The sequence below is a fragment of the Haliaeetus albicilla genome, chromosome 4 (assembly GCF_947461875.1).
Source record: "Haliaeetus albicilla chromosome 4, bHalAlb1.1, whole genome shotgun sequence".
NCBI lineage: Eukaryota > Metazoa > Chordata > Aves > Accipitriformes > Accipitridae > Haliaeetus > Haliaeetus albicilla.
In genome coordinates, this window is record NC_091486.1 from 7,543,682 (window position 1) to 7,557,481 (window position 13,800).

A 13,800-nucleotide genomic window follows, 5' to 3' on the forward strand; every position below is an offset into this window, starting at 1 on the left:
CACTCACAGCAACCTTGTGAAAGCTGTTCCAGCAAGTACACAGGTACACACCTACTACAGGCTCCAAAATGAACCACTGAGTGGATAACTGTGCTCAGCATCAGGGCTATTTACACGCGTTGTGCGCTTTTTTTAAATCTTACCCAAACTGCTACAGCGAGATGGTTCCACGAGTCTGCCGGTCTTATCGTAACAGGCAATAGCTCGCAGTCGTACACCCTCGCCACACTCCTTGGTGTCTCTGTGGGATCTCATTCCCAAATGCAGCTCAGATGTACCTCCTCCAATAATGCAGTCAGACCAGTTTCCGTGGGGCTGGGAGGTAAACACCTCGCAGGGGCACAGCTCTGTTTCAACTTGAGGATAAACTTCTGTATTCTGGCATTTGTCTCGCTTTCTGCTTCGCCCTGTTCCAACCACAGAAATCTGTTTGTTAGCTTAACATCTGCTACTTTTGATAACAACACGTCATATTATTTATACTTGCATGAATTCAACACATTAGAACCTAGACAATCTGAATGTTAATATCCAGAAACATTTCCGAAGCATCTATTAGCTGCTGCCAGTGCTCTGGAGTGCAAGGACAACGTATTTATCTCCAGGGGCAACCAGAGAACTTGGAAATACTGTTTTGATGGGTAGGGCAAGGAGCAAAATGCAAAGTCTTACTCTACTAGCGGTCTGCCCAGAAAATGCTTTGTAATTTTATATAATATCAATTTTCTCTAATTATCTGATGAAAATAAATTGATTGTTTTGTCTCTATTTGCTCGCAATCAATGGTTGCTAGGACAACTTCCAGAGGACTCTACATTAGCCACAACTTCTTCTTTGAGGCTACTTTACAAATTAGTTAAAGATGCACTCTGCACACAAACCACACTTCGAAGAAAACAGAAAAGATAATCCTCGGTAAATTATTAGGGCTGGAAAGCATTTCAATGATTGGATTTGGTTTAATGTTTTCTTTTGCTTTCTTCTTTCAACAGGTTTTAAAAGAAGGCTCTTTACAGACCTTTCAGTAGCTTCACAAAGCAGAAGCATTCAAATAAACCTGTGGCACAGCCCTCTGCAGCTGCACTCTCCATGCCCTGTTCCTGGAGGACTTCTAGGCATACGAAGACGTCCCCAGTACAAGGAGAGATAATATAAAGAACAGAATTCATGCTCCCTGCATCCCTACAGCTGCCCCAGGGGACAAAGGCCTGTACAGAGCCTCTAAAGATAAAATCAATGCTTTTCTTGGCATGGGTTAGCCAACGTGACATGGAGCAATCTTTATGCTGGCTGAGCTCAGGAGCGTCTGCATTTGGCATCTGCACAGAAGAGGAGAATTCCTCTTCACTAACAAACCGCATCTATATCCCATCTTCAAAACGTGCCTTGGGGATCTTGGATGCGCTAAAAATACTTCTGCAAGAAGTTTTTAATGCTTTGATCCCAAAAGAAACGTTTTCTCTTTGGTATTGCGCACAAATAAGATACTAAAAACAAAAAATAAGTTATATAACCCAACAACCCTCTTTCTAGTCTGGAACCAATAGTCATTTCACCACACGTCACCAGGAGCACAAGCTGGCTGCCACCAATACCTGTTTGCATACACGCATGTACCTCCAAAGAGAAGGGCACCAATTGCAGACCCTTAGTATCACTATCCTTCAAGCCTCAGCTCTTTCAAAACTGTATTTTCAGAGTTCTGAGGAACGTAAAGTTTGCCAGCACAAAGGGATAATAAACACAAAGAAATCAAATAGTGCCAACGTCTTTATATTTTTATATATATATTTACGAGCATATTCAGGTAAGGTATAAGAGGTACAACTCCATATACTTAAAGGAAAGTCTTTTAAAAGGCTTTAAATAGATTGGGAGCTCTCTAGTGGCATTTCCAGCATTTTATGTTTGAGGAGCTGACAGAAGCCACAAACTCAGTGTATAAGTACAGCTGTATGTTCTGCGTTATTAGTAAACGTGGGAATTTGGGACTCGCCCATGTTTTGCCATTATTACATGAAGCGCATCAGACACAGGTAAAGATGCTAATAATCTCACACTTATGCAACACTTTTTTTCCAACTTGCCCTGCCATCTGTTTTGCACGAATCTTCTCCCTAATGAAGTTGCTATGAAAGCCCTATTTTGAGGGCAAAAGTGGCATTTATCCCATACTCTTCACAAACAAGTAGTTTTAGAATTAGTGATGGTGATATTTCTATGATCTTCACAGACTGCTTTAAAAATTACTGTTAAAAATACTATCTCCATAATTTTCAAGGACATAAATTCTTCAATTAAATAGCATTTTCTTTTTAAAATTAAATTTCTGAACACTAACAAATACAATATATATTAAATATTATCAGGAAGTACATACTGTACATAAAAATTATAGGAAACATTAAAATACACCTTCCTACAGAAAATGCATTGTATCCATAGCACAGTGAATTAACTGACTGTATTAATTAACTGAAGAGTTACTAAAAACTGTGTTTTCATTATAATGACTTTGAATTTTGATATGTTCTGTAATAAGTCTTTTGCTTCCTAAGTAATGACTAATTTTATATGTAGAGTCTATGATTACTTACTAAGTAAAATGAATAATACTATTAAAAACTGAGTGGGAGGCAAGCAAATACTTAGCAAACAATTAGCAGATCCCCACTAAATGACATTGTTAATGATCTCTTATAATGAAGCTGAAGCATTCACTTGAGCATAGACACACACACTGATGAACAAGGAGGTACAATCCATGCGTGCTTACCGAAAGGTGAAATACAAACGGATAAAGGACTCTTTTAACACCATAAAGTACTTCCCAAAATAGCACTTTCCTTAAATCTTTGGACTGAGTTCACACGGATGAGATTTTTTCAAGACTTTTGGCCAGCTCCAATTTTCATGAAGTTCTATGCAAATACAGGTCAGTTCTAATCTCGTCGACCTCCCCTTTTGAAATGTGGTCAAACCAAACCCGATGCCTGATTAGGTCCTCCCTCGCTGCTCTCTGTGCTGTTGTGCCGTCCCCACCCCAGCACCACCTGGGCCACCCGCTGCATGTTCACCACTTGCTTTTCAGAACACCTTTGCTGGGAGTGGGCTGAGATCACGAGCTCCTTCCCAGCGGGAGGAAGGGAACCCAGCAAGGTTGTATGGGAGAGACTGGTGGTGTTTGGTCACAAATGCAGTGCGGGTGAGGAGACAAGCCATCCAAACCTGAATATCAGAAACCACTTTTGGTCCACTTACTTGAACAGATCTATGTCTGATGTAGAACAGAGTAAGAAATGGGATAGATAAGACCACACTGTTGTGTAACTTGCATACATGTTCATAAAGAAAATTCAGATTTAAAACTATCTGGAAGTGAGTATTCACTTATTTCTTACAGTATCGTATTTTCTATAAGATCAGGCACCTATTGTTCCAATTGGGATAGAGGATTTCTACTATTATGAACATACAGGCATTGATACAGAGAACATTTTAGACTACGCTCTTTGACAGAAACAATAGAGTATTTTATAATAATGATTTTTATGTAAAGGAGAAATCTTTATCCTTTAATGAGCTATACTCATGAATGGCAGCTTGAAGCGATTATGTCTGTATACTGTAATTGTTAGTTACTAAAACCTTGGATCATTCCAACAGTAACAAACTGAATAACAAGATAGCCGTGCAGCCAGGTACCAATGAGCACAGAAGAAAGGAGCAGTGGTAGCCACCATACTTTGCTGCCATCCAGTTCCCAGGCATTATCACAGTGGATATTTTTACAGCAATGTTAGTATTTTACTCCATAGTAGAAGTCTTTGAAGTTTTACCTCTATTAACAGACCAAACTCAAGCCAGCTGCACCACAGCTCTCAAACACAACACAGAAATATGGAAAGATGCGAGTGTTCGGGATAACAATAACAGTAAATTTCTTGTAAACCTTCTGAAAACAGTAGAATTCATTTTTATTTGATTCGGCTATGTGTCTGGCGGGGGGGAGTAAGACAAATCCTGACAAAACAAGTGGCTCCAAACTATTAATGTTACACAGTTTTAAAGTTTGATCAGCATTCAAATAATATAACAAACCATAACAGCAAGTGTGGGAGACTGCTCTATGAAATGGTTTGAACTAGAGTGTTTAATGAATACATATAAAAGATCAAACAAAACTGTTTTAATGATACTGTTTTTTCTTTATTCATGATACTAGTTTGCTCTGGTGAACTACTGGATACTGCTGAGCACAAAATTCCCAGCTTTAAACTTCATCCAGATTTCAACAGTCTTAAACAGAAAAACACAGTGATTTTTATGCTTGTATACACATTTGCTGCATGCTTCCCAGCTTAATAGGTCAGATAAACTTGCACAATGCATAGTCACTGTTTTATTTGGTTTCTGCCTAAAAATGGCCTTCCCCCACTGAGTTTTTCTGCACTATTCTCATACCAAAATGCGTGTGTGTAAAGCAGGCAATGATGAGTCTCAGATCAAAAATCAATTAAGGATGATAACTATTCTGTCTGGATTTTCCCAAAACCCCAACACCAGCCCACCAACATCTGAGAAACATTATTCACGAGTATCACCATCAGATAAATACTATAAAAGATTATACCTGTGAGTGACCGTCTCCTACTTCTAGTTGATTCACAGTCAAACGAGCATGCTGTAAATTTAGACCAGGGGGTAAATGTGCAGTCATCTTTGCAGGGAACGACACACTCCTGAACAAGAGGTGGCATAGCTCCTGCCCACCGCAGGCAGTCACTGACATCGGCAGAGTCGTCGTGCTCTGACAGGCACGTAACAGCTGAAAAGTAAAGGTACAGAAATCTTTATAGTCTTATACATATTGTATTATACTCTATGCAGGCAGTACTTGTGTTCTATGCAAGATTCACTTCTCTGGGTTAACAGGATAAAGCTGATTTATTTTTAGGTCATTATTCATGCGTCACTCAAAGATGTGCTAGAAGCTTCACAAAACCATAAAGACACATTCTTATTTGAGCAGTATGTTATCTAAATGATGATATAAATTCAACATTCTCAAGGAGGCCATCATTTTAAGGATTGGGGCAACAGTTTAACCAATGATACATTCTACGACCAAACAAGAAAAGATGCAATACTGTGGCTATGTGCCATAAAGCATATTTGGTCGAGGCCAGGATCCCCACGCTGTGATGCACACACTATACATAGAATTGAAACTGCTTCAAAGTGGAAAAAAAACCATTAAAAATATAAAAAAAGCTTCCTTCTCCAAAACTTCCATCTTTTCCACATTTCAGATGAAGGGAACAACTGTCTGAGCAGCTTTCCCATACAGAATAGTGACCTCTGCTCCGTCTGAGCCGCAGATGCTACAGCTAAATGCTTCTTGCAGCAAGGTGTAAACACCAGGTCTGCCCTGTCCAAACTGAGTTCTCTAAATATTGTGCTACCCCTTGGGCTCTCCTGCTCTCTGGCCATCTGAACCTTTGAATCTCTTGCATAAATGGAGATGTTTAGGAGGAAGGGCACGAGAGTTCAGCCCGTGGCCATGATAGGGGCTGCAGCCACTGCACTTTACTAGATAACCTGCTTTTATGGTGCACGATAGCTCGCTGTAAGAGCACTACTGAATGGATCCATTAACAGAAAAAAACACAAAACCCAACTGCTCCGTAGGTCTTAGCTGAGGACGGCATCACTCTGCCGAGCTCCATCCGACCTGAAGTGCCTTCGCACACGGGCAGAGGCAGAGCACACACCGAGCTTTACCTTCACACACAGCACTATCAAGGCTGCAGCCCACATTCAAATGCGATGCATTTCTCTGGTCCCCTGCCCAAAGCTCTGCCAGGTCTTTAAGACTGGGCCATGGCAATAGGAGACAATAGGCACAGGGCCGGGCTGGGGCTGAGGTCTCTGAATTTGGACTTAGATGCCTTTGGGGCCAGGCAAGAGTCAAAAGGGGTTTGCAAGAGCACAGCCCAGGACTTAGATGAACTGATTTCCCCCCAGTTTTATTACAGGTCAATGCCCTTTTCCTTCAACGCCCTCGTCCTTTTTTGGACTATAATGATTAATTTTTCAGGGTGGATAATGGCACTGTATAGCCATGATGGAGGACAAAAGTATTACTGTATAAATCTGAGTACAAGAAGCCTATAATAAAACTTGCTAAAGTTTCAATGAATTAATAATAAGTAATTATAATAAATAAAAATAGCCTGCACATCACGGAGTCTTTCATTTCATTAATAATAATTAATTCTCACAAAACGTCCAAGATTATAGGCTTTTTATATCCTACACTGTAAGTTAACCAAAGCAAAGATAGGTCGTGACTTGATTAAAATAATAAAGTCAGGGGCAGAGTTAGGAATTGAATTTGGCCCCAAGAGTTTAGTCATGTCAGGCTCTCTGATTTCAGGCAAGTCCACACATTGTGTCATAAACCTACAGAAGATGAAATAATTTAATTCAGATTTTATTATTTTACTTTAACAACCTGTGATATTATTTTATGAAGATTCCTAAATAATTCAGGTTTTTGAGGCTGCATATATTTTTCCTTGTTGCCAGCACTTAATGTAACTAGGATTGCATGAAGAAAAGCAGAAAAATAACTCTCTGTTTTCTTACAGTTAAAGGATTTACCGGGGTGTAACTTTGCAATGAATACACATGATTTTTGGTTTTTAACTACAGTACTCTATGGGAGCAAGGCATGGGTTGGCAACCACCTGGAAATAAAAAAAAGTCTTATTAAAATGTAATTAGATTTCTAAGGAAAAAATCAGCATTTTGAAGAGCGTGCAGAAGGCAAGCAATTGTTAAAAGTCTCTTTAGACTCAAGTGACAGTAAATCAGCATATTAATAACTACCTCTAAATTGCTGATCCTTGCCTTTCACTTTCAATCCTTGTGACCCTTCCTATCTCTCAACTCTGGCAGTCAGAAACTCAGCGACATTCCCCTTCTCAATTACAAGAGCGCGAGGACACAGGTCACCACTCTGTACGGGAAAGCGGGGTAATTGCCCTCTTCAGGAAGGTTAAACAAGTAATAGACTCTGATGCCCAAGGTCCATGTAGCCTCATTACCTTTAGCAAGGACACCAAAGATTTGGCAACGCAAATGTGTCCACGTGAAGTGTGGCCAAGTGTATGCAAACCATCTTCTCAGCATCGCTACAACTGCTAGCATCTGCAGGGAAGTGAACAATATCCTACGCTGCCAGCCCCATGAAGCACTATTTGCAACTGCATAATAAACCATCACGTTGCAATGTTTACTACTGTCTGACAGAAGACCACAATTCATTCCTGACATTTAATAATGGCAGCACAAGTGACGGAACTTCTAAATGTCGATGTTAAACCAGAGGCTCCGTGCTGCAATGAGTTATTATCTAATGGCCCGATCTTCTGCACAAATGTCCTTAATTTTAAACATACAAATAATTCACTTGTTCGCTGAGCCTATTTAGATGCTAGAAGTGATGGATATATAAGGACATATGAGATCAGGGCAAATATTTGACAGACATCATGGAGCTTAAAGAAATCAGTGGCAATAGTAAACATGGGTAGAGCAAAGTTAAATTAAAACAACAAATAATATAGTGGATTATACATGTACAAGCACAGAAACAGGAAGGAGTTGAAAAGAAGAAAATATAATGGATAGTCTAGTAAGAGACATAAGACCTAAAAGGACGAGAGGAGGACGATCTCCTGTGAGGTGATTAGGGACAGGCAGGTGCTTGAAAATACAGAATTGCTTTTCTTCTCTGCTTCAGGAATTTTTCTAAGTGCAGATCCTGGTAGCTCAATCCGGTCATTCCTGACAGAGCAACAAAGCCTCAGTGTCAGCAAGGACAGAAGGCAGCAGCCAAAGAGCAAGGAATCAGAAAAGCTTTTTATGATGCCTAAAATACTTCCTAAAGAGGAAACATCCCGCTTGCTTCCCATTCTCCTGGACTTTTCAACTTATCAATGCCAACGGTGTTATTACCAAACTGGTGGGCCCAGATGAGCACCTCTTTGGTGACACAAATGGTGCTGCATCATTTTGCTGGGAGAGCAGGCACTTCTTGTTTTACACGCACAAAATAAAATGCCAGCCATTAACATCTGGTACCCTTACACACCAAACCCCCTTACCTCCTCGGATTGGCCTAAGCAGTACAGTGCATTTCAGTCATATTAGGAAGCAATTCATTTCCACTCAAGAGTCTGCCCACATCTTCAAAGATGAAGCCAATGCGTGACTTCTTCAGTTTGAACTGAATTATCTCCAAAAGCCTGAGCTTAATGGGCCTGATCTTTACAGCATGTCAGTCATAAGAAATGGCAGGATTTCTGCTACATGCTTACAACTACACTTGAGGTGAGCAGCATGAACTGCTAAAATAAATTTAATAATAAAACAAAAGCCCATCAGGACATTTTAATGGATTGAGAAGGACCAGACAGGAAGCAGCAGAGCTGACGGATCCACTCCAGTGGTTTGTTCAGGAACTAGTCACCTCATTTCTGCCTGCTGCAAACTTATTTTCCAGTTAAGTTAGCTTTAACTTTTAAGAGAAAAATATTTTCAAATACAGGCACTTCTGGAAACAGAATGAGGCAAATTTATTCTCAGTGGACCTTCAGGAAAGTTAGTAAAATTATTTATCCTTGGTGGTTTCAAACTACTGATTGGTTTGGCTCATGTGTGGTTTATGTTGCATAAAAAATATTTCCCTGTAATCCTCAGTTCTGTCACAATGGTTTTAAATAAACTCATACCGCAAAGCCATTTCTGCTATGTCAACATCTCATTGTTTTTTTTTAAGTGGGATACCACCAGAGGGCAAATGCAGTCCATTTGCAGCCCTATGCACTGAGAAAAAAAAAAATCACATAGTAACAATAAATCCCTCCTAGACATAATGTGTGATTTCTGCCGTCTCTGCAGCATTTAAAATGGACACAAACATATGAATAGAAACAGCTAATAACAGGACACTGCCAGATAAAGGGTTTCGAATTATAATATTGATTCCCACAAAGAGGGGAAATGCAGAATTTCCTTTTGAAGTCCTGCTATTCTTTCTTATTACCACCAGTCAACGCCACGAAACTGGAATTAAACACTTGGGGCCAAGCTGCGGGATGAGAATTTAATGCAGTTCTGTTGATATAAACCAACGGCTGACTCAAAAAAAAAAAAAAATTACACCTTCTCTTATAACGATAAAAACAAGATCATGAATTAAACTGAAAGGTAACCAGGTTTAAAATGCTAAAAGAAAAGATCTTTCTTTCAGGGCAGGGCTGGAATTGTTTAACAGACAGAGTGGATACACCTGTTAAGGTGCCAACAAAAGTTAGTGCTTAAAATGAGCAATGAAAATAGCTGCAGATGCAACCGTTTTACTTCAAGGCATAAGTCAAGTGTTAAATGTACAGCATGGGGAGGAAATTTCCCTTTATGCTGGTACTGGTTCCTGTTAGGATACTGAACAAGGACCACTAATGGGATATTCAGTACGACAGTCTCTGTCTTCTGGTTTTATATTTAGAGCCACAAGAGTATGTTTGTATGCCATCATCTTAGCATATGGCACGTGGAAGCATATGGAAGCTATATTCTTTAACTACATTCATCTTAAATTAAAAGTAAATAGCAGACACTTCTATAAACTTTTACATGGTGAAATCAAATGTTTGTATGCTGTCAAATTGCAGAGGCACTGAGTGCATCCTTAAATGATGTTACATCACCACCAAAGTAGCATGTCAGCATCAAACTGGGGTAACTCAAGGGGTCTCAGTAGGCACATGCCTGACTTGAAAAGCACTACAGACGGTCCTAACAAAAGGAGAGGAAGAAATATTATAGGCATAGCATTGCATCCAATAAGGAAAGATAACATAAATATAGTTCCTATATAGTTCCTCTTAAGTACAAATCCAATTACAGACAGTCTTGGTAATCACATTCATTTACAAAAGTTATAATCAATTCTCCTTTAAAAATGCATTTCAACAGTTTCCAAAGGGTAAAAAGCTGAAGACTGAGAATATCAACTACCAACAGTAAAATTATATTGTACCATGGCACTTCAATTTGGGAAACCTAAATTAGTGGTTTCAAAACTCTGGAATTAAATGCCATTAGAACATCTGAAAACAATGACTGATAATTCCAGGAAGGTACACTCAGGCCAAACACTAAAACTAAAGCTATGTGGTAGTGCAAATCAAATGACTGGACTTAGTACAGGAACAACAGGATGACCTATGAGGCTAGACAAGAAGTCTAACATCCAAGATGTGTAGACACGATGATGTAATAATCTTCTCTGGCTTCAAATTCTAAGAATGTGTGAAAAATCAACGCCAGCGTGTAAGTCAAGGGCATTATTTTAATGTAGCTGTTTACCTCCTCAATTTTCAGAAATATTCTCATTTTGTGTTGCATAATTATTCTCATTACCCTTCAGTGTAACAAGATAACATACCATTTCTTACACGTGTCACTAATGATAAGTGAAAAAGGAGTTCAGGGATAATACGTTAGAAAAAAAGAAGAAAATAACTTTAAGGATCCAGACTTGCTGACTATAAGCACAGTCTCGTAACTCATGATGACCTCATTTATTTTCTGTATTGATGATCCTTCATACTTACAACAAGTTTCTCCAAAACCCCAGGTGGAACATTTATGTTATTCTTGGTATGTTAACACAACCCCTCATTATAGAAGGAGACTGGAAACAGACATAATAGAAGACATAAGATAAGGCTTTGCTGAGACTCAGGTGTAAGTCTAAGGCCCTGATTCTGTAAGGATAAAAGTACACACTTAAGTTCACCACTGTGACCCCCTCCTTGGGTGCAGCAGCACTCCCTGAAGTGAAGTGAAATGCATCCAAAGTTTGAGCTTACAGAAGCAAACCATAAGATAACCATTAAAAATAAGTCGGAGGAAAAGAACAAATGATGCCAGGAAGGACATCGCAGACACAAATCTAGTCAAAATAACTGAGGAAGAGCTGGAACAACTAGTTATGCAGCAGGGAAACTGGCTCTGAGATCACCAGTTTCCCATTTTGCAATTATTAATGATATTGACAGTAGTCTAAAGGGCTAACAAATGCCGTGGAGCAGAGTGCTGAATAAACACAGACTCCAACCAACATGCACCATAAACAAACAAGAGGAGCCTGAGATGAGGTTGGGAAGCAATAAAGATGGTAAATATCAACAGAAAAGATAAAGGAAAGCAACTGAAATGATTTGCATGAAAAGGGGCCAGGGAAGAATTGGGTGGAAAAGTTGGGTACAGAGCATTAGCATGGAGAAGAGACTGCAACAGGGGAAAGGGAGAAGTCTGGGATAGAATTAGAAGGGAAGAATAAAAAGCAGGCAAAACTGTAAAGATCCTTCTCCAGTGTAGCTGCAGTTTGGGTTGGTTTCTCTCTGCAGCCTTCCCACAATAAGACCTGTACGTGGGGAAAAAAGATAGGTTCATCTAGGTACAGGAGCCCCAGAAGAAGGACAGCCCCAGCTGCAGCTTTCTGGGGCTCAGCCTGGTGGGAGGTCACCTCCAGCACAGCCACAGCCGTGCCCCGGCCGGGGCAGCCGTCCCCACGTCTATGTGTTTGACCCAACCGTAGAGCGTCCCTGCGGCTACGTGTCATCGGCATTCACCAGACGAAAGGGGATAAAGAGGTCTGTAGACAAGGTCTGCATACCAGAGGCACACGTCCCTCCCAGACCGTTCACTCTTCACGGCTCAGAGCCTCTCAGCCAGCACCACAGCACGAGCATGAGAACGGAGCAGTTTGAAAGGGATTAGATATGTCTAGGGCTGCATATTAAACCCAGTAAAATCAGTGCAGGCTGACTTCTGTCATTTAATGCCTTAAACTGGACTCACCTCTCTTCCATTTAAAGTAACTTCTTAGAGTACAATTTTTCTTTGATACTTATGGATGAGGTTATCGATTATTTGGTTGGGAATATGATTTAAATCACTGAAAGAATTGAGCTGTACGTGTCAATTTTGCCAAGCTGTGAGACTTGATGTTTTAATGCTTCCTCAGCTGTGAACCAAGACTGCCCACTGTTTAAGGAGAAGTAGGAGAGAAATACATTGCTATAAAGCCCATTCCTCCTCCCGCCCACACACTGAATGCAGAACACGGGATTGATACATTAATGTCTAGCACCATTTTCATTTTAATAAAAGTGTTTTCTTATTGCAAGTGGTTCACACTCTGCCTGGCTAGAAAGACAAAATAATATGATTTTTTAATGTTTCAAATTTACTTTAGCCAGAGAATAACTGCAATCTGAGTGCTTCTACATTATGCAATCAGTCTAAGGAATCTTTCGCAATTTTTCCCTTTTTTTCCTAACATTATTATGGGTTTTGAATTGCTTTTACTTTCATTTTCTATTAAAAAGAAAATCAATGGAAGTGTATTCGATGATTAATGATAGAAATTATGCTTCTGCTCCTTTCAGAGAACATAAAAAAATACAAAAATATGCTTCCTTTTTTTCCTCTTTCTGTGGCCCACAATTACTAAAATTACTCGAGTTCAATTTATCAGTAGCACCTATCATCAAGTTATATTTAAGATGAATTATTTATTGCACAACTTGAAAATAAAACTAAGATATCCTGTTATATATACACACACATTGAGACCACAGTAAATAAAGAGAATCAAACATGCCAAATAACACAAGAGAGAGAAAATGGAAAACAAACACAACTTTACAGTATTTCTAGTAACTCAAGTTGGAAAATCACTTAGTACCTCAAGTTGGAAAATCACTTAGCTGATTAAGAAAGCACTGACTTTTTTTTTGAAAGCTCTGCCTCCAAGTTATACATTCACTTACCAGTGTTTTTAGTGGTAGCTGGATGAATTTAAAATCTCATGCACCCTGTTTTATTCCAGCCAGGTCCAGGTTTTGGTAGCACCCCATAGTCATCTATCACAACAGCAGTAGAGAGCTCAACACTACGGCCAAGTTACACGGCAAACCCAACCTTAGGAAGGTCTCAGAAGACAGCCCTGTAAACTTGTCCAGCCAAAATTCCACTTCAGTCTGAATTTTTTTGGTATTAGGTTTGATAAAATTATCCACTCGTACCATCTTTCAGATAACTGGGCATTCAAAAACATTGCATTATGTTGGTGGAGGAAAACACATTTGAAAATCTTGCTCTGGAAGGCAGGCACTCTGCCATTTCACTGCATCTATCCCTTTACAGTGAAGCGCAGATACTAAATCAAGAACATAACACTAACAAGCTGACATATTTACAACTACCCCATTATATTTAAAACATTATGGTCCAAGGTAACACCTAAAGATTTAAATCTACCCTTCCTCCTCAGCTCTGGCTCTTCTCATTTTGCCATTCAAAACTCCTCGCTGCTCTTGGCCGGTCAGGGACCAGCAACTAAGCCACTGTGGACATATACGGGCCCTTCAATAACTTTTCAACTCATCTTGATGCCTCCTGATCTCACCTGCCCGTTCTCCTCCTCCCCCAGTTAATTCTGTTGTTAATGCCCAAACCCTGCCCTACCAGGCCTGCTCCAAAGCCCCGAGTAAGACAGCACAAATTAACCTGCTGTTGCATAGATCTCCTCATTACAACAAGGGGTTGTGTGGCAGCCTGATGCCCGTTGGGGTGGATCCATCGCATTTTCTTCAAAATCTGTATTTGCTCACTGCCTGGCCACACAGCTAACATTTAAGGGAGAATAAACAATTT

General features: G+C 39.8%; 1 protein-coding gene across 3 annotated transcripts in view; it reads right to left on the bottom strand.

Annotated features, from left to right (window-relative positions):
* THSD7B (thrombospondin type 1 domain containing 7B) overlaps positions 1-13,800 on the bottom strand; it is a 336,992-nt gene that overhangs the window by 103,304 nt on the left and 219,888 nt on the right. For all 3 annotated transcript variants that reach the window (XM_069780784.1, XM_069780785.1, XM_069780783.1), the window contains exons 14-15: positions 4,634-4,828; positions 144-407 (exon numbers count right to left, since the gene is read on the bottom strand). In XM_069780784.1, coding sequence (XP_069636885.1) covers positions 144-407; positions 4,634-4,828 — 459 coding nt within the window. The remainder of the gene's footprint in view (positions 1-143; positions 408-4,633; positions 4,829-13,800) is intronic.